Source organism: Lissotriton vulgaris, chromosome 11 (genome assembly GCF_964263255.1).
Source record: "Lissotriton vulgaris chromosome 11, aLisVul1.2, whole genome shotgun sequence".
Taxonomy (NCBI): Eukaryota; Metazoa; Chordata; class Amphibia; order Caudata; family Salamandridae; genus Lissotriton; species Lissotriton vulgaris.
Window position 1 is genome coordinate 1,108,117,668 of NC_141699.1, and position 25,973 is coordinate 1,108,143,640.

Below are 25,973 nucleotides of genomic sequence, written 5' to 3' on the forward strand. Positions count from 1 at the left end.
TACTTTGCTAACTGGTGGGAAAACTGCACATTCAACGTTTAAACTACCTTTAAATGTTTCAGTGGAGAAAGAGTCAACATGCTCTGTACGCAAAAATGGACCCTTAGGAACACTGCTTCAAAGAGTCTCTCTTATCGTGTGGGACGAATGTACTATGACACACCGCGCACATATAGACGCCGTCAATAGAACTCTACAAGACATTCGAAATGTTAATACCATAATGGGTGGTGTTACTTTTGTGTTTGCTGGAGACTTCAGACAAACTCTTCCTGTTGTTCCAAGAGGGACACGTGCGGACATACTAAAAGCATGCTTAAAAGCATCACAACTCTGGGACTGTGTTCAAACTCACATTACGCACTAACATGAGGACACATTTAGGTGGTGGAGATAGTCACTTTGCTGATCTGCTACTACAACTTGGTAATGGTGAAGTACCTACCAATAACGACAATAATAATATTCACAACTTTGGTACGCCAGTGTCTACCTTACAGGAACTCATACAACATGTATACCCGGACATAGAGCAGATTGTTACAAAAGACTTCTGGTGGATTTTCCAAAGAGCTATAGTTGCACCCAGAAACTCAAGTGTCAACCATATCAATGAACACATACTACTTCAAATACCAGGAGAGACAAAAGTCTATAAATCCATTGATACAGTATTAGAAACTGAAGACGCCGTGCATTATCCTCAAGAATTCCTAAACTCACTTAACCCATCCGGACTTCCACCTCGTACTAAAAATGAAAGTTGGGATTCCTATCATGTTATTACGCAACCTACATCCGCCTGATCTATGCAATGGGACACGACTACAAGTTATAAGTCTTTTACCCTATGTCATTAAAGCTACTATTCTCTCTGGCCCTGCCGCGGGACACTTAGCACACATTCCACGCATACCCATGATCCCAAATGATCTACCATTTCAATTTAAACGCTTGCAATTCCCGATTAACATTGCTTTTGCTTCTACTATTAACAAATCTCAAGGACAAACCTACAAAGTTATAGGCATTGACTTACAAGAAGACTGTTTCACTCATGGGCAGTTATATGTTGCTCTTTCAAGGTCTGGAAATTTGAAAAACCAATTTATTCTACGTCCACAATCAAATGAAGCCAAAAATGTTGTGTACCGAGAAATATTAAAAGCTTTATAATACTTTTTCACACATTACTTTTCTCCCCCGGACGACGTCGGGACAGGCTGCTAGTTACTATTATAAAGCGAGAACTGGGAAACTTTGAGGCGGGTAAACTCCAGAAGTACAACATCAATCACAACACCCAATACAGCGTTGAAAAGGGGAGGTCCAGGAGATCGACATAGGCTATACATTTCTACAACATATACATTACGTAGGCAAAACAACATTCCAGAGAAAGTAGTTCCTTGTGGGCGTTGTTCTCAATGTGGGCGGTAACATTGGCAGAGGGGCATGTCCCATTCACTCGGTTTCAAGCACTCAAGCACACACACAACAGATTCTGCAGCACTCAAGCACACACACAACAGATTCTGCAACCACACACAAGCACACAATCAACACCGTTTTATGCATGTCCACTTCAGGACATACACCGTTTTATGCACGTCCACTTCAGGACATAATCATCGTTTAATGTGCAAAATCACGTTTCATGCACATCCACTTCAGGACATAAACATCGTAAAATGATCTAAATCGCAAAATTCTGCAACCTCACACAAGCGCACAATCAACACCGTTTTATGCACGTCCACTTCAGGACATAATCATCGTTTGATGTGCAAAATCACGTTTCATGCACATCCACTTCAGGACATAAACATCGTAAAATGATCTAAATCGCAAAATATGAATGTGCATTCCAAAAGCTTAATACTCACCAAGTCCGCAGGGTTCGAGACTACATAAACAAAGGGGCGCGGCTTCGGGACGAAAAGGGCCGGTAATACAAGACGATCAATCCAAGCCACACAAGCATCCAATCGCGCAACACTCTTGCCCGTGCCTCACAGCAAACAACCTTCAACAACCAACCAATTGTGGCAACAAGCATTCCACCAAAGAACCAATGGCACCACACACCTTACACTAATAACCAATCACGCTAGCAGTCACATTTATTTTAAAGAATTTTCAGAAAAACATTCACCCATTGGTCAAACACGCACGTGATTCCTAGGAGCATTATTGCTGTCGGGGACACTAACGCGGGCAAACAAACAACGGAGCAATACATTTACGCCAATTCCGTAGGTACGCACTGATCTTCAAAGGGGATACACAGGGGCCTCCCAGAGACATCATAACGCTAAACAACCCGCTTTGGCCAGTGACATAATAACGGTGAACAAGCCGCTTTCCTCCATCCACACAACCACACACACAAACTCGCCAAATAAAGAAAAACGCTTTCACTTGCAGCAGTTGGCTTAAGTCCGAACCTTAACAGAAGCTTTCTCCTGTGTGTGCTCAATGTGGATTTCCAATAGCGCTTTGAGTCTAGTGTTAAATCCATGCTTATACATAGTGGTCGCTATTTTCACATCTGATTACCTAACATTCGGGCAGAGTTGATTGTGGTCTCTAATGTTTTCTTTTTAGGGGTACTACCAATGTACTTGCTTTTGAGCTATCTGCCCGTGAGATTACCAGCCTGAGAACTCTCAAGAGAGATTTGAAAGTTTATATCTACCTCTTTTTTCACTGAAAGGCTGAGAAATGACAGCAAACTCTTCCGCAGCATCAACTGTGTGTGGTTGGTGAGGAACAAAGTAGGGGTATTGTCCCTTTGTCTATGACGGCCGAAAAACATGGACTAAGCCTAACAGGCCGGTAGTGTCTGCTTTGTGTCCGGACAGAAGGCAAAAGAGCAGAGAGTACAAGTTCACACGTGTTTCCCTCTTGCATTAGTGCACAAGATGAACTCAGAATAGGCACTGCCTCCGGCTGCCTTCACAACATAATCAGACCGATAATGCTGCGGAACAACAGTCCCTGACAAGCCCCATAATTTTTCAAATGCCACACAAACACACTGTCACCACTGAAATCCCATGTCATTTTGAAATATAGCAACACCAGATGGTATAAACGCCAAATAAGGGATTGGGCATGCTTCCCCAACACTCTACTGGATGATGGCATCACGAGGTATCACTTTCGCTCTTTAAACGCGAGTGACTGTGAACAAGACTCTTTCACACGAGGCATCATGTTCGCTCTTTAAACGCGAGTGACGGTGAACAATCCTCTTTCACACGAGGCATCATGTTCGCTCTTTAAACGCGAGTGACAGTGAACAAGCCTCTTTCACACGAGGCATCATGTTCGCTCTTTAAACGCGAGTGACGGTGAACAAGCCTCTTTCACACGAGGCATCATGTTCGCACTTTAAAAGCAATTAACGTACTCGCGCAGTGTTGTTGGAAGGGGCTGCACAGGGGGCGGCCAGGGAAATCAACAATTATAGCAAGCCTCAAAACCATTACACAAGGAGGCATGATGGACGGTAATTCACCGTAAAACGTCCTGGCAGGGAGAACAAAACTAGCGCTCACAATACATAGTCAGACCATTATTGCTGTGTGAACTACAGCATTATTTCTGTGTGACAGATTGTCAGAGGGCACAAAACGAGGCAGAATAATGCTGTTGCAAGGCACAGCACAGGGGGCAGCCAGGGACAACTTCAATGCTGTGTGGAATTACAAATTGTCCGAGGGAACAGAACGAAGCACAATAACGTTGTTGCAAGGCACAGCACAGGGGGCAGCTAGGGCCTCATTGAGGACACTTTACACACATCAAACATCAATGCATGCTCGCAGCACTCACAATAATCTATACTACTATTATAAAGGAAGAACTTTGAACTGGGTAAACTCGGAAACCACAGCTCCAATCCACACACACGATAAATCGTTGAAATTGTCAGGGTGTGCAGATGGACATAGGCTTTATAAATTAAAAAAATATGTTATTTAAAAAATTACGAGAAAAAAAAAGTAGTCCCATGAAAGTAGCGCCGGCCGTGACGTGCGTGCTGACATCAGGAGCGCGGGGAGGAGCGGCGTCCAGGAGCACGAGGAGGAGCTGCGGACATGAGGGCGGGGAGGAGCGGAGGACAGGCGGGGAGGAGCGGTGGACAGGCTGGGAGGAGCGGTGAGGAGCGGCGGACAGGCTGGGAGGATCGATGAGGAGCGGCGGACAGGCTGGGAGGAGCAGCGGACAGGCGGGGAGGAGCGACGAGGAGCGGCAAGGAGCAGCGAACCAGTGAACTCAGGAGCGCGGGGAGGTGCGGCGGATAAGGTAAGGCTCCGGGGGACCCACGGACAATGTCGGGGCGGGCGGGGGCCCTGAAGCCAAGGTCGGGCTGCTACTCCGGGGGACCCACGGACAATGTCGGTGCGGGCGGGGGCCAGGGCGGGCGGGGGCCCTGAAGCCTGATTGCTCCCGGACAAGGTCGAGACGGGCTGCTAATATATATATATATATATATATATATATATATATATATATAATATATTTTTTTTGTTACATTAATTATTTCTCAATTTTACGTTTATTTAAGTATTTTAAATGTTTAAATTTTAATTTAATATTATATTACTTTTAATTTACTTTTAAGACATTTAAAAAAATCGATATTTTGACAGTCTATATTTTTTACACTCGATATTTTGGAGTCGATATTTTTGTACTTACCTGTTTGAAGATAGGAAGTCGATATTTTTGCAGTCGATATTTTTGCTTCGATATTTTGTCCTCTCGATATTTTGACTGTCGATGTTGTCAGTGATCCGTAAAATGCTCCTGCGTTGCAGAAAAAAGCTGCTGCTCAAGGCAGCACAAGTTGAGATTGTAACAGTTACAAGACAAAAAAAGGCCCATTTACTGGCTCTCCAAGCGTGCCCATCTGACAGCACCAGACTGCCTGAAAGGCCTTTCCAACACTGGGGGGGGTGTGATGTAAGAGCATTAGGAAGGTGCTCCAGGCCAGGTTTGTATATGTTTGTGGGTCCAAGAAGTAATGGCACATGGTAGAGTGCTGGAGGCCAGGATGGAGTTGCACTGTGCACCTGCTAGTGCCCCCAAGTACTGGTGGAACAGTGGGTGGGTGCTGCATGTCCATAAGCGGTAGTATGGCCGAGCTATGTTTGTGTTCTAGTACTGGAAGAGTTTAGGTACTGCAAGAGACATTCACTGGGGGTCACCAAGGGTAGCAGGTGACACCCCTGGATTACCCTTTCTAGGTCAAGCCACTGTCCTTGTGACATCTGGCCTCCAAGGTAGCAGGAGCTTAACACCAACAGGCCTTAAGTATGTGTGTCTATTTGATCTGATCCGTGTCCCTGCCTACATCTCAACAACCTAATGTCCCTGAATACTGCATGGTTGGGAGTCAGAGGACCTGTATTCCCCTTGAAAATGATTGAGAGCATGCATAACTTCAGTGTCCATATATGCACCCACTCTCCAGGTGGGGAGAAAAGTGCTTAAATAAGTGCCTTGGTTGTCATTAGCAAAGTATTCATATAAAGTACTGTTGTAATATGGTATTTAGTTATGACTGAAATCAAATTGAAATAAGTGGGTAAGACATTGACACAAATTTGAGCTAATTTTAAAATGAAAAAGGGCTCATTGTTTCATTTCAGAATTGGTCATTCTTTTTTCAAATTGCAGAATTGTGAATACTTGACTGCTGTACATAACAATGTAATCATTCATTAAATATTTGTTAACAAGCACTATTTATTGAATAGGAAAACATAATTTTTCTGCTCCTGGAGTGAATAAACCATTGGTAATCCTACACATGTAGAACATTAAAATACGAGGCACAAGAGAAAACATTAATGTATCCTATTCTCTTACTAAGAGGAGATTCACCCTTGGCAGTCTGTTTCTAACCTGTGAATTAGGAAAGACTGAACATTGAGAAAGTGGAACTGATGTTGTTAGCCAGTGTTACCCAAACCTACCTACTATTGTCCGCGTTTAAAATCTGTGTTATCCGGTGTAAAACTCTGCAACCCGACACCAGAGTGTCTAATATCTAATTTTCCTAGGGTATATATCTATTATTATAATACCTGAGATAGTAAAATTTGGTTACCAAAGGACCAGGTCTGCGACCCAAACCTCAGCATGAAGCATATGTTTAACCTAGGGAATAATGTTGTCTGAAGTCTCCAAAATCTGCTTGACATTATCGATACATTTGCTGTCCAAAGTCTGCGAGATCTGGGCACCATAAGAGGTAGCTCTGTTCTCTTGCTGGGACACCCTGGGTTAGGCCTTGGCATGAGCATTTCAACCTGTTTGGTCATTTGAATTAATGCATGAATATATGACTGTGCCTAGGCATTGCAGGCTATAACCGGTTATATGTAGTTGTACTTATGAATACAATTGTTGGTCTGGTGTGTATGATGGCTGACCTGGAGCATAGTCTGGCATCCCATTAATTGACATGCGGTTGCAACCTAAAATAGAGTTGTATGAGCTTTCATAAGGTTCTCTTGGTTTTATTGATCTTGTAATTGCCTTTACTTTAGTGTGCACAAGTGCATGGTCATTTGACATCATTTCCTGTGGTAACCAGGGGAAATAAGTCTTGTGATGTCACATCCTGTAATGTCATCAGCAGTGAAAGAGCAGGCAAAATAATTTCCACTACCCCTAGTATTTTGACGAATCAACACCCAGGGTAGATGCATACAGTGGAATAACTCATTCACTTATCAGCCCCTTTAGCCAAATCAGTTGCCAAACTTTACAAAACTCTGGGGGTCCCTCTCCCACCATATCCAACCTGAGAGGTTATTTTAAAATGGTGTGGGTGCGGCGAGGTCTTCTTGTGGTATGAACACATTACTGAATGCTCTTCAGTCACAGATCCAACCTCTAAGTCTTGACAACAGATAATGAGATATTTAGGTATTATTGAGTGTCCTCAACCCTGAACCTCTGGAAAGGTGAGTTAAGGTTGAAACATTTTTCTTGTATTATTTAACAAGATTGTTGACTTCTAGTTAGGTGATGCACAGGATCCACCTATGAGGTGTTGAATCACTTTCAAGGACTGCAGGGATTCTTATGGGTGTTAGAGGAGCACCAATGCCTCCCTTCAGAATGCAATTCTAAGTCCAGTGTTAGAAAGAAATTATGAATCTATCTAGAATGTCAAAGTGTGAATTATGTGTGCTCATAGTGACATGTGCATCTCTTTTCTCCTTTCTAACAGCAATCCGTTAACCTGCATAAATTGGTTGCGGCAAACAATAATGTCATGGTCACTGTCGGTCTGAAAACTGGAGGTGAGTTTGTTGTAATTGTTCCAAGAGGTTGTGCCATAATATTGGAAGGTTCAGAATCCAAAGCCCTTCGAGGGGCAGAGGACTTATTTGGCATGAGTCATCAGTTGCCAAAAACAAATAGCATGGAGTGGGAAACGCATACATTTAAAAAAAGTTTGTAATACTTTTTTTGCATCTGTTTTAAGGACTTATGTTCCATTGGTCCAATTTCCGTTCTTCTCCTTATATATTTCTGCTAGACCCTACCTCATCCTCAGGCCATGTTTTCAATGTTCCTAAGATTAAGAAAGCACATCAAGGCAGGAAATCCTTTGCTCATTGGGGGATTAAATGGAATCTAGGTTACTCTACATTAGAAGTCATCTAATTTGCTCACCTTCAGGAACCAGTTAAAACCCTAGGTAGGACTATTCTCTTACAAAACCTCTTTGTATCCCCTTAGTTTGATTTTCTTGTCTAGCACCAGTAGGATACCCCGTGTCCTTGTGTGCTAAACAAATACAAATAACATGCAAAACGCAGACTATATCATCAGACTTCAATGACAGCCCAAAATCCAACTGATACAAACCTTATCTCTAAACAGAGGGGTGCTTTTCCCATCTTAATTTTTGAGTTCATTGTACAAACCACTTGCTGTAATTCCATTAAAAATATATTTGACTATTATGGCTGAGTCTATAACAAATGTGTCCCACACCTCAAGGTGCAATTCCAATTCTAGGGCACGTGGCACAAAGATAATGGAGATCCAATCTTACCCTACCTCCTCACTGTGGAGTGGTCACGCCCACATACACACTTTCATGATAGTGTTCGCGGTCAGACCGTGGTTCACAGAAGGACGTAATAAATCAATCTTTAAAATGTGGTTCCTGGATCCTGTAGAAGGTTTATCACAAAGGGAGCTGCCCATAACTGGATTATTGCAAGTCATTTAGGTATTCTTTAAACCGAGATATGACCTCACAATGATTACCTCCTTCCCACCAAGCTTTACTTCCTAGACTTGGAGCGAATATTTAGACTGAGTTTCTATCCATGCTTTAGTACTTGGTGGGATTACATTTGCTATAAATATAGACTGAGATATTCTAATTATAATGATACTTATGTAATCTCCAATGAAGTCGTTCAAACAAAATTGCTCATTACGTATATGCAGCAATTTTCTTTTTGTTACAGGTAGCGCCAACATTGTTTTAATGTTCTGGATTTCTTTGTTGGGCTGTTCATAGTTCTAGATATGTCAGAATTTAGATTAAATTATACTGCATTTTACTGTTTGTGTAGGCATCTTTACCTTCTAAGTATTCTGGGTTTTCTTTAGTGTTTTTCTTTGCTGCCCTCTTTCCCTTACTCTAAATACTTTAATAGTGGCATTTTCCACAGTTTGGCTGGTTACAAGGGTGGACAGTAAATTGCTTATTTTATTAATTGGTAATTATTATTTGTGAGGACTTGTGAAATTTTGTCAATATTGGGTATTTGAATCTGGAAATGTCTTGTTAATTTATTATGAATTTAACCAGTTGTTGTAGCTAATTCAAGAAAGCTTTTCAAACTTAAAATGAGTGACATGTTGGCAGCCTCACCGCCCCCTCGATTCCTGCTGTTGAACTCCCCAAATGTCTAAGATATAAGGACAATGATTATTAAAGAAATACCATCAGCGGTAAGCTACTCACCTGCTGAGCTATATTAAAAAACATGCATTAACACTTGCATACTTGTCACACTGTCAAATGACACTTGTAGTGATTGCCACTAGAGTTTAAAATGCACTGGAAGAACTCACATTTCGATCAGTTAAAAATACCACAGAAGGAGTAGTGCACCGCTGGGATGAGGTGGAACTTTAGGCAAAGCATATTTTAATATAGGGCAGGGGCAGGGATAATCTAGTGGCAGGGCAGGCTCAATGCATAATCTATCTGGAGGGCAGGCCCCCCCGGGAGAATCTATCTACAGGGCAAGTCTCGGGTATACTCTTTCTGCAAGAGACGCCCACCAGGGGTAATCTACCTCCAGGGCAGCCCCCAGAAAGAATGCAGGACTGGGCCCCTATTTCAGCATCACCTGTATGTGTAGTGACCACACTCAAATAATGATTGACAATGTGGCAGCTGGTATATCATCCTGTTTAAGACCAGCTCAGAGCTTTCATGAGTAATACAAGGAGTACTACCACATCAACACTGAATGGAAAATCAAAATGAAGCTAAATAAACATTAAAACAAAGTAAAACAAAAATGAAAACCTACTTTGAAATATGCTTCTGCTACCCACATTAGGTGAGCTCAGCCTTTACATTGTTTAACATAGAGTACTACTTGAAACACACTCTTTACTAGTCTGTAAACAGTGCACCAAATAACTTTCAACATTCATAACCACCATCTCCTCCAGGGCTTATACTACTTCCATTCTATGCACCCATGGATGTACACACAATCTCTCTCTATGCCATATGTGACTATGGGCCCTTTACTAATCACTTTCTTCTTTTAAATGATGTAAAGGTTTATGGAGTAATTTGAATTGCGGTATGATGGATGTCATCAATGAAGTCATTTGAGATATCATCCATCATGTCATATTTGATGTCATTTAACATGAATGATGTAATATGTTGGCTCAAAAACAGTGCATGACCGGGGTGCAAGTTGTAGTTATCTCACTTAAGTATAACTGGTGAATTTCAGTGTGTTTCTTTGTTTGTAAAAGTTAGTTCTTATTTCATTTCAACACCTAACTATTATGTTACTCAACCTTTTTGTTTATTTCACCAACTATCTGGGAATTTTATTAAAATAAGCGAATATCGTATTACCATACCTAACTATGACAACCACTTTATCCTTCTGTTTCAGTGAATTTCTGTGTTGTTTTTTTTTCATCACGTTCAGCATTAAGTATCCAAACTCTAAATGGGCCCTATTTCCAAATGATCATTACAAATCCCACACTTAAGACCCTCAAACTGCATCTTTGGTATGAAAAATAGAAACATCCATACAATTTGCATAAATATTGTATATTAACTCTGGACCTTAATTCATTGTCTAGGTAAGCTTGTCTTGAAAAATAGTTAACCATTGTAAGAACAATGCTGATTTTCTGTAAGCAGGTTTCACAAATATAACAGTCAATATTATTCTTTAATAACAAATTATTCTTACAAAACTATTTGCTACAAAATGAATCAATTTGCAAAAAATAATGGTTTGCCATTCAAGCATCTAAATACACCCAAACCTACTTCACAAACTGGTAAAATAGATACATTTCAGACTTCTACACTGATTTTCAGTTTTTCATTTTCAAACACAAATGTTATTATTCGCCTAGCCCTAATGTAAGTTATGGAAACTGTGAGCTTCTTTTCCTACTAACCATTTTTTTCTGTCTTTCTGACATCCTTACTCCATTAAAGTCCCTCTTCTTGGATCTGATCATTGAGAAACATGTTTTCTAACAGAATTATTATTGAAATGTTTTACTTTTCATCTTTTAAGAGGTCAAATTGTTTACCTAAGTTATTTACTTAAAAGCTGCAAAGGCACAGCACCATGTTATCAACTACCCATAATAACAGGAATGTATAAACAATATTTCTTATTTTGTAGAGTACAAAGAGGTGGAATCTCATAATTTAGTCCCCGGAGATGTGATTATTTTGACTGGAAACAAGCTTTATTTGCCATGTGATGCTGTACTCATCAATGGGAGTTGCATTGTAGATGAAGGCATGCTCACAGGTATGAACTCTATGTATATCTTCTTCTGTGGTACAGCTAGTTTTCTTTGGGTTTCTGATCACTAGCTATTGCTATCATATTTTCTCATCCTTCCTATGCCAATTAAATGGGTTACAAGGTGAGAATCACCCTCTTCCCCTGCTAGTGCACCTGCTTGTGCTTGGGGTGTCCTGCCTTGTTTGATGGGGCTCGTCAGGAGCCTTTGCAAAGAGTTGCTCAAGTACAATCCCTGCTCTAAAATCTAAATAAACATTTACAAATGGTTTCCACTGATTCACCTTTGGACTAAGGCTTTCGGTTTATAACCAGTAAAACAAATAAAAGGTAACCCTGCTAGTTCTAAACAAGCTAATAGGTTGAATGTGTTAAGAGGACAGGGGAGATGGAGCCAGCTGGTGTGGACACAGGCTTATAGTTTCAAAGTAGTCCCTCATGCAATTAAGAACTTGCATTGGAGTTGAGTTGGAGGGATACCTCCCAAACAACCAATGTCATTGAGTAACAGATGAATACTCCTCTGGGCTGACCCACAATGAGATTGACAGAGTCTCAAGCCAATGGCTTACAGAGGCTGGTCAAAGAATCCCATGAGTGAAAGAGGTGGCCCCAAAGCCTACTCTGTGTTTATTGTAAGAAAGAACCCTGTTTGGTATCTGTTCTGTCAAAACCTAGACCTAAATACCAATTGAAAGCAATATCCATGAGTAACTGGTTTTAAGAACATATATTTCCATAGCAGGTTAGTGGTTAATCCTCAACTAGCCCACAGACCCACATATGAGTTTAGAAGAAACCTTTTGCAATTGATCATCAGGAGCTTGTGGCAAAGAGATGTTATCCAAAAGATAAAAATAAATGCGTAAAAGCTAGCCACCATTACCCGGAGTCCTAGATGATTTTCCTGTTGGTGTAGTGATACTTGAAGGCCAACTATTTATTTGGAAATCTAGGAATGGAGATGAGGCAACAATAACAATGACACATTTTCTGCATTTGAATAAGGGTGTCCACAGGTGGTCAGGCATGCCACACTGCATATTGGTGTAAGCACGGTGCACTTATACTGATGTTTGTAAATACATGGATCTGAAACAAATGAACTCTTTGCTCTGACATCCTTGCAGCACAAATAAACTGCCAAAGTTGGATACATAAACCATTCAATCTCCAAAAGTAAACGCATGCTACAACAAGCCACATTTGTGAATGTGACTGAAGGTGCCAGAACGCAGTAGTAACTTGTTCTCCTCAAGAGAGCTGAAGCATTTTCCTGATTGTGCAGTGCATACGGAATAGTGTGCGGAAGACATTGTGATGCCAGAGGGTTAACTAGCTTAGGTAGTGTGGATGAGTGTAAAGGTATGCAGAAAACCCACGCACCACACTGAGTTTGTAGATAATCTTGTGATGCTCTTTTGTCATTCCTTATACACAAAACTATATGTGATGTGTTTACTGTACCAAGCCAAGGCATGTGGATCAGGGGAGAAATATCGTTGAGGTTATGCTGATCTAAAGAAGCCTGAGAGTAGCCTGACTGCACAAGGAGGCCCTGGGAGAAATATGCAAGGTGCAGATGGTAGGATGATCTTGGGTTATTGAAAACACTGAACACCACAAGAACAGTTACGGGAAGGAACATGATGCTGTGTCAGGCAGCTTTTAAGTGTATAAAAGGTGGAGTGCAAATCCTTTGGGGAAGCTCACAGAAGGAGTTGTGCAAATTTGCACTTGCCCAGAGCTGTTGCACCGGGGAGGGAGGGAGGCAGGAAAGTGTGTATGTGTATATATATATATATATATATATATATATATATATATATATATATATATATATATATATATATATATATATATATATATAGAAACAAGGTCCTGCGAAGTGGCTCCCCACACGTCCCTCAGGTACAGATCTCCACAACACCAAGTCGTTATATCAAAAGTGGCTTTATTTTTCCCTCGCCATCGGCATGACGCGTTTCGGCCGTCCAAAAACGGCCTTGATCACATATATATATATATACACTGAAAAAACCATAGGTTTCAGGCCCTATGTAGTTAGGAATTAGCATGTAAAAAACCTTTAAAATTCACTAAAAAAACTAGAAGTTTTAGGGGTGTTATAGTTAGCTGGACATTTCACTCATACAAAACCATTGAAATTTCTACTATATAGTTAGTTGTACTAACTATATTTCGCGTACCCGCAATCCACTGCTGATGATGTCACATATTACATCATTCATGACCTGGTCAGTGACATCACTGATGACCTCTCAAATAACATCACTGATGACATCATCCAGTGAATGTGGTTTGCTTCGTTATTTAAATATGCATTATATATATATATATATATATATATATATATATATATATATATATATAATCAATTTGCATTGAAGAATGAGTGGATATATAAAAATAAATATTTGGATGGAGGATTCAGTAGCAGTGTAATTGACTGTTTTAGTGACTAAACTGTGGGAATATCTGTATCACTTTGTCAGTTGTTGTGTAAATTGGTTCTCCAGTTGGTTACTAGCTATGTGAAAGTCTATATTAGTTATTGATTAGCTAACTGAGTATTTGTATGGGAGAGTGAATGTGTGTGTGGTTCGGTGGGGGGTGTGTGACTGCCCAAAGATGTGTGAATATTTGATTCACTAGATATATGAAGTTACAACTACATGTTCTAACAGTTGTTTGGGTGAGTGAATATCTTTATGGGTGTGGTGATGAGCAAATATATTTCTCAATGGTACATGTCCAACAAACTAGAAAAATAAAAGGCAGTGTATGTGTCAGTTGTTGTATATAAAAAAGTATACATAAGACTTTATGATTGTGTGAGCGACTGTATGGATAACTTTATACTTGTAATAATGATTTTATAATTCACTAAGTATGACTTACTATCTAAATGAATAGATGAAGTTGTATTTTCATAAGTGTGTAGCTAAGTAAATATGTAAGTATGATCCATTGTTTGTATAAGTGAGTAGGATGACTTCATATGTGAATAGGATGTGTGCTGGTGTGTAATGTCGATTTAGGTGTGTAAGTATTTTTGATAGTGTTCTATTGTTCATTGACAGCATGTATGAGTGAATCTACAGGTAAGTGATTAGAGGTGTGTATACATCTATGAATCACTGAGTGGGTTTTTAGATACTTGTATTGCTGTAACAATGGATTCAAATATGATACTCTGTATTTTACAAAGAGTGAAAGATTTTACGAGTGTATGAAAAGGTGTATGTGATTGTCACATGGATGATGTCATCAGTGATGTCATTTGAGATGCCATCAGTGATGTCACTGACCATGTCATGAATGATGTAATATGTGACATCAGCAGTGAATTGCGGGTGCGCGAAATGTAGTTAGTACAACTAACTATATAGGAGCAATTTCAATGGTTTTGTATGAGTGAAATGTCCAGCTAACTATAACACCCCTAAAACTTATAGTTTTTTCAGTGAATTTCAAAGGTTTTTAAAATGCTAATTCCTAACTATATAAGGCCTGAAACCTATGTTTTTTTCAGTGAATTTCAAAGGTTTTTTTAATGCTAATTCCTAACTATATAAGACCTGAAAGCCCACCAGGAATCTCCAGTATGCGCCTGTGAACTGCATTGCAGAGAGGTGTAATGAAGCCACGCCCCTTTTTACACCTCTCTGCAACGCAGCCCCGTGCATGTTTGAAGAGGGGGAACTAATTCCCCTTGCATACTGGGGGCCCCTGGGGGCCAAGTAGCCCACCTGGAACCTCCAGTATGCTCCAGGGGGCTGCATTGCAGAGGTGTAATGAGGCTATGCCCCTTGGTACACCTGTCTGCAATGCAGCCCCCTGGCGCATTTGCAGAGGGGGAACTAATTCCCCTTGCATACTGGGGGTCCCTGGGGGCCAACTAGCCCACCAGGATCCTCCAGTATGCGCCAGGGGGCTGCATTCCAGAGAGGTGTAATGAGGCCACACCCTTTTTTACACCTCTCTGCAACGCAGCCCCCTGCATGTTTGAAGAGGGGGAACTAATTCCCCGTGCATACTGGGGGTCCCTGGGGCCAACAAGCCCACCTGGAACCTCCAGTATGCGCCAGGGGGCTGCATTGCACAGATGTATAATGAGGCTATGCCCCTTTATACACCTCTCTGCAACGCAGGCCACTGGCGCGTTTGCAGAGGGGGGACTAATTCCCCTTGCATTCTTGGGGTCCCTGGGTCATATCTCCCCAAACACCGATATTTCGATCGATTGAAAATGACTTTTCTTGAGAAACATTTGGATTATCATGTCCTATACTTTGGAATTTTTGAAAGACTGACTTTGACGATGCTATAAATTACTCAAGTCTGCCCGAATTGTGTGCGGTAAAATTGATATCTAGTCACTTTGAATAAGAATGTACTCACGTCTCGTCTAACATTTGGAAGAAATATCTAGTTATATGACAACAGGATACCGACATAACTTGAAGGAAATAAGAACGTCCTGAAGAAGTTCTGTTGTACAGAACGAAACGCTTCGGCTGGCTGTGGTACATAAACTTAAGGAAAATAAAAGCATTTGAATATACACCAAGTGTTTGACCTAGGGAATCCCAAGTCACATAAGGTAGCTTGGCACTAAGAGGGAAGGCCTAACTCCAAGGAACAGGTGCTAAGTTTGCCTCTCACTCATCAGTAACCAAACACCCATCCACTCAAAAATAAGGACACTACACCAAGATTAGAAAAATATGAGCTGTTTTATAAAACTCTTTGTTGGTTTGATGACTTATTATCAGACTTCAATTCATCAAATAATCTCACATGTCATTATTACTTTTCATTACATAGCCAAGACATTAGCAATCACTTTAGGTTATGCTCCTGTAGTTTAAATAGATTTTCTACACACTCCAGCTCTAGATCGAGTTTCTGTAATTGACAAGCTCTTTTACAAAACCAAAAAGCTGAACTTTACCACTACAGTCTCAAAGATATTTCATACAAGACATTTCAGCTTACAACTACAGCTTTGGTGTTATAATGTACTTGTTCTATTATGAGCAAACCAAAAGAAAGGGGAAGATTGGTAGTTACTCCCTTTGATTCTGGGTTACTTCAACTTGTCCCTAAACCTTCTTTAGGTTATATAATCCCTTTCATAGAGCGCTGTGTTTCCAGGACAGTTGCCGCTCCTACACTCTTTCTCTACCCCCAGGTCGGCCCTTGTCTTCCTGGGAATCTGGGCTAGGTAAACGTTAGAAGTTAGCCTAGTTTAGGCAGAGAGACCCCCAGACACCAAGGGCAAGGAGTTTTCCACAATACTCCTACGCGGGAGTCAGTTCGCTGCCTGAGGAGTGATTTCCGATCTCCTTCGGCGTTTCGTCACACTCCTCGTGACGGACCCCACCTCCCTCCAGTAATGCGGCCCCGGCTTACTTGACACAGATGCGGTTTGCCGGGTAAGTTGCTGAGACGCCGATACCTGGGGTCAGAAGGCGCTTGTCAGCCCTCCGGTTTCCTGCCGCCTCAGCCTCGGGTCGGGAAGCTACTCCCTCGGGGTAGTCGATGCCCGCAGACTTCACCGCCCGATACCCTCCTCAGGGAACGGCACCTCTAGGTCTGCGCAACTGCCGACGCTGGGATACTACCCCTGGCGATTCTTCTTCGGACTGCTGGGCATGCGCAGGAGACGTCGCGGCTGCACTTCTTTCGACGCTCTCGCCTGGCTGCTCCCTCGTCGCTATCTCCACACGCCGGGGTCCCGCCTCTCTTGATCCGCCTCTTCCGACACTGCTTCACTTCCGCGGACACCCTCCTGCACTTCACCAGCTTCCAGGGGAAGTCGGTGCCGGTCAGAGCCCGCACCCTCACGCAGAACTGTCAGCTGGGCACGCCAGGCTCCGGTTCACGGTGAGACCTTAAAGAAGGACGCGCTGGCTCCTTTGATGCTTTAGGGGAAGAAAACTCCCAGCGCTGCAGTAAATAGAGCGATCCTTCAGGCTGGGGTTCACCCCTTCTTACAGGCGTGATTCTTCTCAGTGACCTCAGGGACTTCAATATGTCCTGGAGAGGTCATACAAGGACTTTAGAAGTGGCTACCCTGGTAGGGTTTGGTCAACACGGATGGGTACAGGTCAATACAGGAGTACAGTCTGCCCACAGGTCAATTCCGCTCCTGGACTAGCGCTGTCCTCTCCCTCTGAGTCGCCTCCCTCCTCGCCAGTTCCACTCTCTAGTAATCACTGGTCAACACAAAATGGCTGCCTCGCATCCTGCCTTATATAAGTTTCCCTCTAGAGGTCCAGTAAAGTCCAGAAGGTTCTGGAAGGTCTCTGTATTACCCTATGGGACTTCCTCAGAGGTTGGCAGTTATGGCAGTCTCTGTCCACCATTTTGTAGGTCTGGGTGAATCCTAGTCAGAAAAGGCTCCTGGGCCTGAGGTAAAAAAACTATGAGGGCAAAAAGAGCATCTATCCCCCATTCCAACACCACAAAAGTATCCAGTGGACATAAAAATTAAGAGGTATGAGGGGCAAAAAGTGGACAAAATAAATAATAAATTGTAGGGACTACCCAAAGGCAGACAGGTCTAACACCAAGATTCAGCGCTTCAATAAGGACTCTAAGTGATATGATTTGATTGGAATCATTGTGCAAGTGGTGCTGTGCCAAACTTTGGAATATTCTCCACTACTCTCTAATACTTACTCTCTACTACTCCACTACTCTCTAATACTCACTCCCTACTACTCACTATCTACTACTCTCTACTACTCACTCTCTACTACTCTCTACTCTCTACTACTCTCTCTCTACTACTCTCTCTCTACTACTCTCTCTCTACTACTCACTCTCTACTACTCACTCTCTACTACTCACTCTCTACTACTCACTCTCTACTACTCTCTACTACTCTCTACTACTCTCTACTACTCTCTCTTCTACTCTCTCTACTACTCTCTCTACTACTCTCTACTATTCTCTCTCTCTGCTACTCACTCTCTACTACTCACTCTACTGCTCTCTACTACTCACTCTTTACTACTCTCTGCTACTCACTCTCTACTACTCACTCTCTACTACTCACTCTCTACTACTCACTCTCTACTACTCACTCTCTACTACTCACTCTCTACTGCTCTCTACTTACTCTCTACTACTCTCTACTACTCACTCTCTACTACTCACTCTACTACTCACTCTCTACTACTCTACTATTCTCTCTCTACTACTCACTCTCTACTACTCACTACTACTCACTCTCTACTACTCTCTACTACTCACTCTACTATTCACTCTACTACTCTCTACTACTCCCTTTCTGCTACTCTCTCTACTGCTCTCTACTACTTTCTACTACTCACTCTACTCTCTATTACTCACTCTACTTCTCTCTACCTCTCTCTACTAGTCTCTACCTCTCTACCTCTACACCTCTACCTCTACACCTCTACCTCTCTACCTATCTCTACACACACATATACACATATATATGCATATATATGCATATGCATTTATATATGTATGTGTACATATACATATACATACATATATAAACATATATAATCTACATATCTATATAAATACAAATATAAATGCATGCATACATATATGCATACATGTGCATGTTATTTACATGAAAGTTTTAAAAACACTAATAAAAGCAAAGCTAAAAAGCCACCTCATTACAAACAGAATGGCTTTAGCTTTAACTTAAACGAGGGCGAGATCTATTTCATTTTCAATGCTTGTTTACTTTGTTTCCATCAAGAAGGCATTCAGATGTGTCACACATTGGCCATAAATTCTGAATGTTAGCACTCTAGTTGCTCATTAGATCACTGTAGTAAAGCTACTGCTCACCAGGGACGTCTGCTGCTGGTATTCAAAGTGCATGTTTCAGTCTGCATGTCAGAATTTTTTTAATGAAATAGAAGAGGATTGGAGAAGTCACTCAAAATGTGCCCTAATTTTTCTTTCTGAAGCACTAATCATACTTTGTATGGCAAAATGAGACCCCTCATTTTTTAAATTAAATGTTTTCAGACTTACTTCATTCCAATCAAGATTGCTTCTGGTGTGCCATACTTTTGTCATAAGTAAGACTGTTAGCGCTCGAGTTGTTCTTTAGAACACTCTGGGAGATTCTGTCATTGGGCTATACTTGGGCTACATCTGGGTGATATTTGGGCTACATTTGGGCTCTTTTGTCTCTGGTGGCCATCTTGGGAGACTTCTTGTCAGCATTTTTTTTATGAAATAGAAGAGGATTTGAGAAGTCACTCAAAATGTGCCCTCATTTTTCTTTCTGAAGCACTAATCATACTTTCTATGGCAAAATGAGCCCCCTCATTTTTAAATTAAATGTCTTCAGACTTACCACTTTATTCCAATCAAGATGGCTTCAGGTGTGCCATACCTTTGTAATAAGTAGGACTGTTAGCGCTCTAGTTGTTTTTTAGAACACTCTAGGAGGCTGCAGTAGAACACAAAGGAATCAACTGACAGTCTCTGTCCTTGTTGTATGTACATGTTTTACTGAGAATGTCAGACTTTTCCCACATGACTGAGAAAGATAATGTGAATTTACAGAAAATATGCCTTCAGTTTAGCCTATAGATCCCCTTCCAAACCACTGTGGGAAAAGCATGAGATAAGTTTTCTTTCAAACATGATTCATGATATCCCAGCAGAAGGCTTTTTCACATGGTAAAATCACCTTAGAACACACCACAATTCCTAAAATGAGTATGGTACCATCAACAAATGATTTATAATGTAACTATTAACTGTAATGCTTTTTAATGAGGTGCTATCATGTATAATGGTCCCAAGATGGCTGCCAACACTTCTTGGATGAAGTGCTAACAGCCAATCAGATCTCACGATGAGATTTGTGGTTAGGCTCTGCCCAGACATATATGTGTTTTTGAAGTTAATTTTCATAAAAACCACTGGAGCAATTTTCACCAAATATAGAAAAGGCACTTCTGCGTACCAGTCCCTACAATTTTGCAAAGTTTGGTGTAATTCCATTCAGCGGTTCGGGCTGTAGCCTTGTCTATCCGTCCTATGGAAATTAACATGGGGAAAACACGTTTTGGGACCCCCCTTTTTTTCTCGGCCCCCGCATGATGAATCCCCCCGAAACTTCCAGGGAAGAAGCGGAGCAGAGCTGGCCTAAATTTTGGAAAATTACACTCCAATTCCTCAACCGGCGCCAAAGTCATTCCCAATAGAATGTTGCGGATTTCCTATGGTAGCTAGGTCCTAACTATATATACCTACTGGCTATCGCCAGTAGGTAATATATATATATATATATATATATATATATATATATATATATATATATATATATATACACACTACTGGCGGTCGCCAGTAGGTAGTTATAGTTAGGATTTTTTTCAATGTTAAATCTCAAAATTCTATTTGGAATAACTTTGGCGCTGGTTGACGAATATGCCTGAAAATTTCCTCAAAATGGCCTCGCGGCGCACCGGTCCTTCCCTGAAAGTTTGGGGGGGATTCGTCAAGCGGGGCCTGAGATAAAAGGGGGTCCCAAAACGTGTTTTCCCCATGTTAATTTCCATAGGGCGGTCAACCTCACTTTTAGCCCGAATGGCTGAATGGATTTCCACCAAACTTGGCAAAATTGTAGGGACTGGTAGCCGATGTGCCTTTGCTATGTCTCAAGATATGTGCTCCAGTGGTTTTTGAGTAATTTAGGTTAAAAAAAAAATATATATCTATAGCAGCGCCCTGGTACGCGCTCCGGGGAGCGCACCGGGCGCGCCACGCGACTTGCGCACGGAAAGCTGATTGGCTCTCGGGTGTCTGTAAACATTCAAAACAGTCCGGAGCGGCCGCCATCTTGTGTCTCGGTAAAATCGAGACACAAGAGGTGGCAAAAATAAAGGGGGGAAATGACCATAAGGGGGCAGAGTAGACCCCCTCTGACCCCCTAGGTTTGATGTGGGGGCCATAAAAGGGCCCTGCGGGGCAAAAACATTTTTTTTTTTTCGATGTGCGCGGGGGGAGCGCCCGGTACGCGCACCAGCGAGCGCACAGGGGAGCGTACCATGGGGAAAAAAAAGAATGACAGACTTTTTTTTTTTTTGTTAAATAGCATTTTTTAAGAAATTGGAGGTAGTTCTAAAAACTGTTTTTTTAATTCTTTTTGTTGTTTTATATTTTTTTATTGTTTTTTTAAAAAAAAAAATCTTTTTTTGGCTTTTCGGAACATTTTTTGTTTTTTTTTGTATTTTTTAAGGGGAGAAACAAAAAACAGGGAATTCTAAAGGGCTCAACAGGAGCAAAAGAAAAAGCGGAACAAATTAATGTTTCCTTGGGCACTTGTGGTTATCCCAAGCACGATTAATAAGTGTGATGCATTGCTCTCCATAGCATTTTGTTTGTCCGCAAAAAATACAAACAATTTTAAAATTGGAAAATTTGGTTTATATGGTGGAGCATATCTCCCTAACTTCTGGTCCCGATGGGGTGGAAACATTAGTTTGCGAGGTGCTGGCAGAAGATTGGACAGGGTTTCTGGCCAGTTCCCTGACCTCTGCCCTAGCACAGTTATTTGGATGCTTTCTAAGCATATGTCTGATCATCGTGTGGTTGCCGAAGGAGTATTTTTTGTTGGGATTCCCCCTTGACAGCTCCTGATGACAGATTAAGCAGGTTGCCTTAGGTGCATTGACTTTTTTTTGTCGTTGGGGATTTTAAAAAATTGCCAGATGATGTGCTCTTTTGGTTTATAGGTAATATTGTCCTCTGGGACGAATCTCCTCTCCTCCTCCTCCTCCTCCTGTTCTTGATCTCCACCACTGTGAAGTTGTGGAGGTCCTTGTGGTGGTGGTGGTGGTCCTGAAGATCCAGCAGCTGCAGCTAATGTAGCCATTTTCGACTGAAATAAATGCAGGTCTTCCTCTCTCAAAGCACAAAGGTAGAATAAGGAAAAAAGGTGGGGGCTTTCATCATTTGGAAAAAAAGATCCTGAACCAATGAAAAGTGTTATTTTCAGGTCACATGACCCGACGCGCTTACGCTGCGCGCTCCGGCGCGCTTACGTTACGCGCTCCGGGCTTGCGCCCGGAGCGCTTCCGCGTGCGTTTACGCAGCGCGTCATAAGACACATCGCGCGGCTACGCGATACGTCACGCTTACGCGACGTTGTTTTCGATCGCGACATTGGCGCTAACGGGACGCTTCCCGGTTCGCGCACCGGGGCACTTCAAAATACTATGCTTTCTGGGGCGCTCACCAGGGCGCGCACCGGGAGCGCTCCAGGGCAACAAAAAAAAAATATTAAAAAAAAATAAAAAAAAAAAAAAATGAAAAATTGTAAGGACTGGTAGCCCGATGTGCGTTTGCTATGTCTCAAGATATATGCTCCAGTTGTTTTTAAGAAAATTAACTTTTTAAAAAATATATATTGGGCTATATATATGTTAGAGCCCAAATGTAGCCCAAATGTAGCCCAATGTAGCCCAAAGATGGCCACCAGAGACAAAAAAATACAAATGTAGCCCAAATATCAGCCAGTTGTAGCGTAACTATAGCCCAATGATAGTATGTACCAGAGTGTTCTAAAGAACAACTAGAGCGCTAACAGTCTTACTTATAAAGTGAGACTTTTAGTTAGGAATTAGCATTAAAAAAACCTATGAAATTCACTGAAAAAACCCCAGGTTTCACACCAGTTACAGTTAGGAATTAGCATTTAAAAAACCTATTAAATTCACTGAAAAAACCATAGGTTTCACACCAGTTATAGTTACCTGGAAATTTTACTGACATAAAACCATTGAAATTCCCACGTTATGGTTAGTTGGACTCACTATAACTTGCGCGTGTAATGCACTGCTGATGACATCACATATGACATCACTCATGACATGGTCAGTGACCAAATCTTCTCCTGTGTGGGCTCCTCCAGTTGTTTGTTTGGCAACTTAGTTTTGGATTTATGACGGCTAGCCAAGGCCGGGGAGGGAGCCCTGCTGTTCGTGACAGTCCCGAGATGATGCCGGCTGGCATCATTTCATGAAGGGAACAGGACAGCGGAATGAAAACAGCCATTTGACGTTTGAGAAACACGGAATTCCACAGCACCCCACTTGGGTTTTATTGCTTGAAATTTGGCGACGTGGGCACAACAACTCACTGAAGGAAGAGCGAGGGTACCACAAAGACCAGAATGCCGTGTTTACGGCCACGCCCACATTGCGCTGGTACGGGAGAAATTTAAGGAGTGCCCCGCATCAGGTGTGTGAGCACGTTTGCAGTCCGCAGCCTCTGAGGAAGTTAGATGAAATGAAACGCGTCAGGCTGGACTTTTGAATTTATGCCGTGAAGTCCTGTGCTTCTCATCTGCAAGTTTTCATTCAAATAATGGCTAAATCTTCTCCTGTGTGGGCTCCTCCAGTTGTTTGTTTGGCAACTTAGTTTTGGATATATATATATATATATATATATATATATTATATATATATAGTATATATGTATGTGTAGATCCCAATATCATTGATTGATGCCACTTGCAAGCTGATGGGCAGGGTCCTACTCAACCGCCTTGAAACATGGATAGCTGAAAAAGCAAAATTTTCGGACATCCAATACGGTTTTAGAAGAGGGCTGGGAACTGCAGAGCAATGCCTCAGTCTTCACATGGTAATAAGCAATTAGGCCCTGGCAAAAAATACTAATTTATATTTGGGCTTCATGGACCAGTCAGCGGCCTCTGATTATGCAGTGAGAGGGAAATTATAGCAAAAGAAAAGAATGGGCATAGATGCTCCGCTGGTTCACTTTTTAGCACAGATGCATCCCGACAAGACAGGTGAAGTGAGGCATGAAGCGGACTTAGAGCTGTAATCCTGATTAAAATAAACAGCGGTGTGCATCAGGGATGTGTGCTAGCCCCTTTCCTCTTCTGTCTGTATATAAATGGTTTGGAGAGTTGCCTGAAGGTAGGGTGGGTGGATGTGCCAAGGGAGGGGCATAGAAATATCCCGTACTATTATATGCGGATGATTGCGTACTAATTTCAAGAATAGGTGTGGGGTTGCAAAGCCTTGTTAATAGATGGAATGAGTTCATAAGCGAGCTGGGCTTAAAGACTAACCTAGCCAAGTCACACGGGGAAAGTCCATTGCAAAAAAGATCCTGTTTTATTAACAATTAAAGATTATCTTGGGTTTCAAATTTTTCTTACCGAGGTGTACAATTCAATCAAAAAGCTCCTCCGACCCCTTGTGGCCCTAACACCAGTAAGGCTCTACAGGTTTGGGTCCTCTAATTTTCATAATTAAACCATATTTCACAGACCCGTGAAATACTTGAGACGTTTGTGAAAATGGCTTTTTCATATCAATGCATTTGGTGTAATAAAAGCGCACCAATATTTAATATTGCTCTCATGTGCTCTTCCTTGCACTTTCTCATTCTATTCTTTGCTTTCTCCCTTGATTTCCTGCAACTTCTTCTTGCTTCGCTACCTTTGCCCTTTCTTCCATTCGCCGTTACTCTTTCTCCCTCCATTTTTCTAGCGCATTCTGATTTCCTCTCTTTTTCCTTTCTCTTTATTTGTCAGTCTTGAGCTCTCGTTCTCTGTTTCTTTACCTGTGTCCCTCTCTCTTTAGCTCTTATTTTGCCAGTTTCATTCTCTCTTGTGAGATGATGGGTTCTGCCAGGATTTTTCGCTTTGTGATGAACTGATTTTCGACATTTTCCTGTGGGGGAGCCTTCTAACCTGTGACTCACCCACGCTAATCTCATTGGTCAATGGACTGCACCAGTGTCCATCTTTTAAGATGCGGCTGCTGCAATGCAGCAAGGGTAAGGGCACTTGGCTGGGTTGCTTACACATGAACATTTGTGTAAACATGAGGGCTGTGCATGGGAGACTCCTGTCACTCGCAGCCCAGTCGCTGTGCACCGGTAGCCTGGCACAGAGGGAACTCTGCAGGATTGGATATTTACCAGGATTAGGCCTCAAATGTTAGTGTACCCTCATAGGGAAAGTCAGTGGGGTTTACTGTCTTGTCTGCACTGGCACTGCATTATACACCTATGAGGAGGGCTGCCTTCGAGCGCAGCGTTGCTTCCCTTTGGCCTACAGAGACCAGTGACCCCTCGAATTGGGGTGTAACCTATGTCATGTAATGTGTCTTGTAAAGTGCACTGCTGCCCTGAGGCGTCGTGGCGCTGTAGACCGCTGGGGAACCCGTCCTGGCTATCCCTGTGGGATGGTCCCTACTGGGTATCTCCAAGGTGAAACCAGGCATCCCCGGCGAATGTGGGGGGCCGTTGTAGAGACGAGGCAAGCTAATGCCCAGAGTTGCCGAGTGTGATCCCTGGTTAGAGTAGACACCGAGGCGAGAATTATTGAGTCCGCTGACCCTGGTCCACGACCCTGCCGCGTCGGGAATTGAACCCTGGTCCCGGGCCGTTCTCTGCTTCCGGGTCTGCCGTCTCTAACCAGTGAGCCACACCACTCCACTTGTGGAAAAATCAATTCTGAAATCTCCAAAACACTATCTGCACAGCTTATGGGTCACCCAGGAATGTCCTATTTCTATGGCTCAGCTGAAAATCGCAACCCAGGTCCTTTGTCATCCTACTGTGCTATGTAAGTTGATTACATTTCTCTCCAACAGCAGGAAAAAAGGCCTGCCCACATGAAGGGAGGAATCAACAGTGCTTGACTCTGCTCCTGTGGAGGAAAGGGGTGGGGATGAAAGGTCTGCATCAATCAGCTGTCACTGTCCCTCCCACTAAACAAAGGAAGGAGCCCAGACCTCTGGAGCCAACACAGGAGGCCGCTCCCTTTAAAGATTTGCTGGGAAAGGCCCTGGCAGTGATGTTAGCGAG

The 25,973-nt window shown here is 42.2% G+C and overlaps 1 protein-coding gene across 1 annotated transcript in view; it reads left to right on the top strand.

The window, feature by feature from the left end:
• Window positions 1–25,973, top strand: part of LOC147684252 (putative cation-transporting ATPase 13A4) — a 287,710-nt gene that overhangs the window by 82,830 nt on the left and 178,907 nt on the right. The window contains exons 8-9 of the mRNA XM_086944653.1: window positions 7,256–7,328; window positions 10,959–11,090. Coding sequence (XP_086800779.1) covers window positions 7,256–7,328; window positions 10,959–11,090 — 205 coding nt within the window. The remainder of the gene's footprint in view (window positions 1–7,255; window positions 7,329–10,958; window positions 11,091–25,973) is intronic.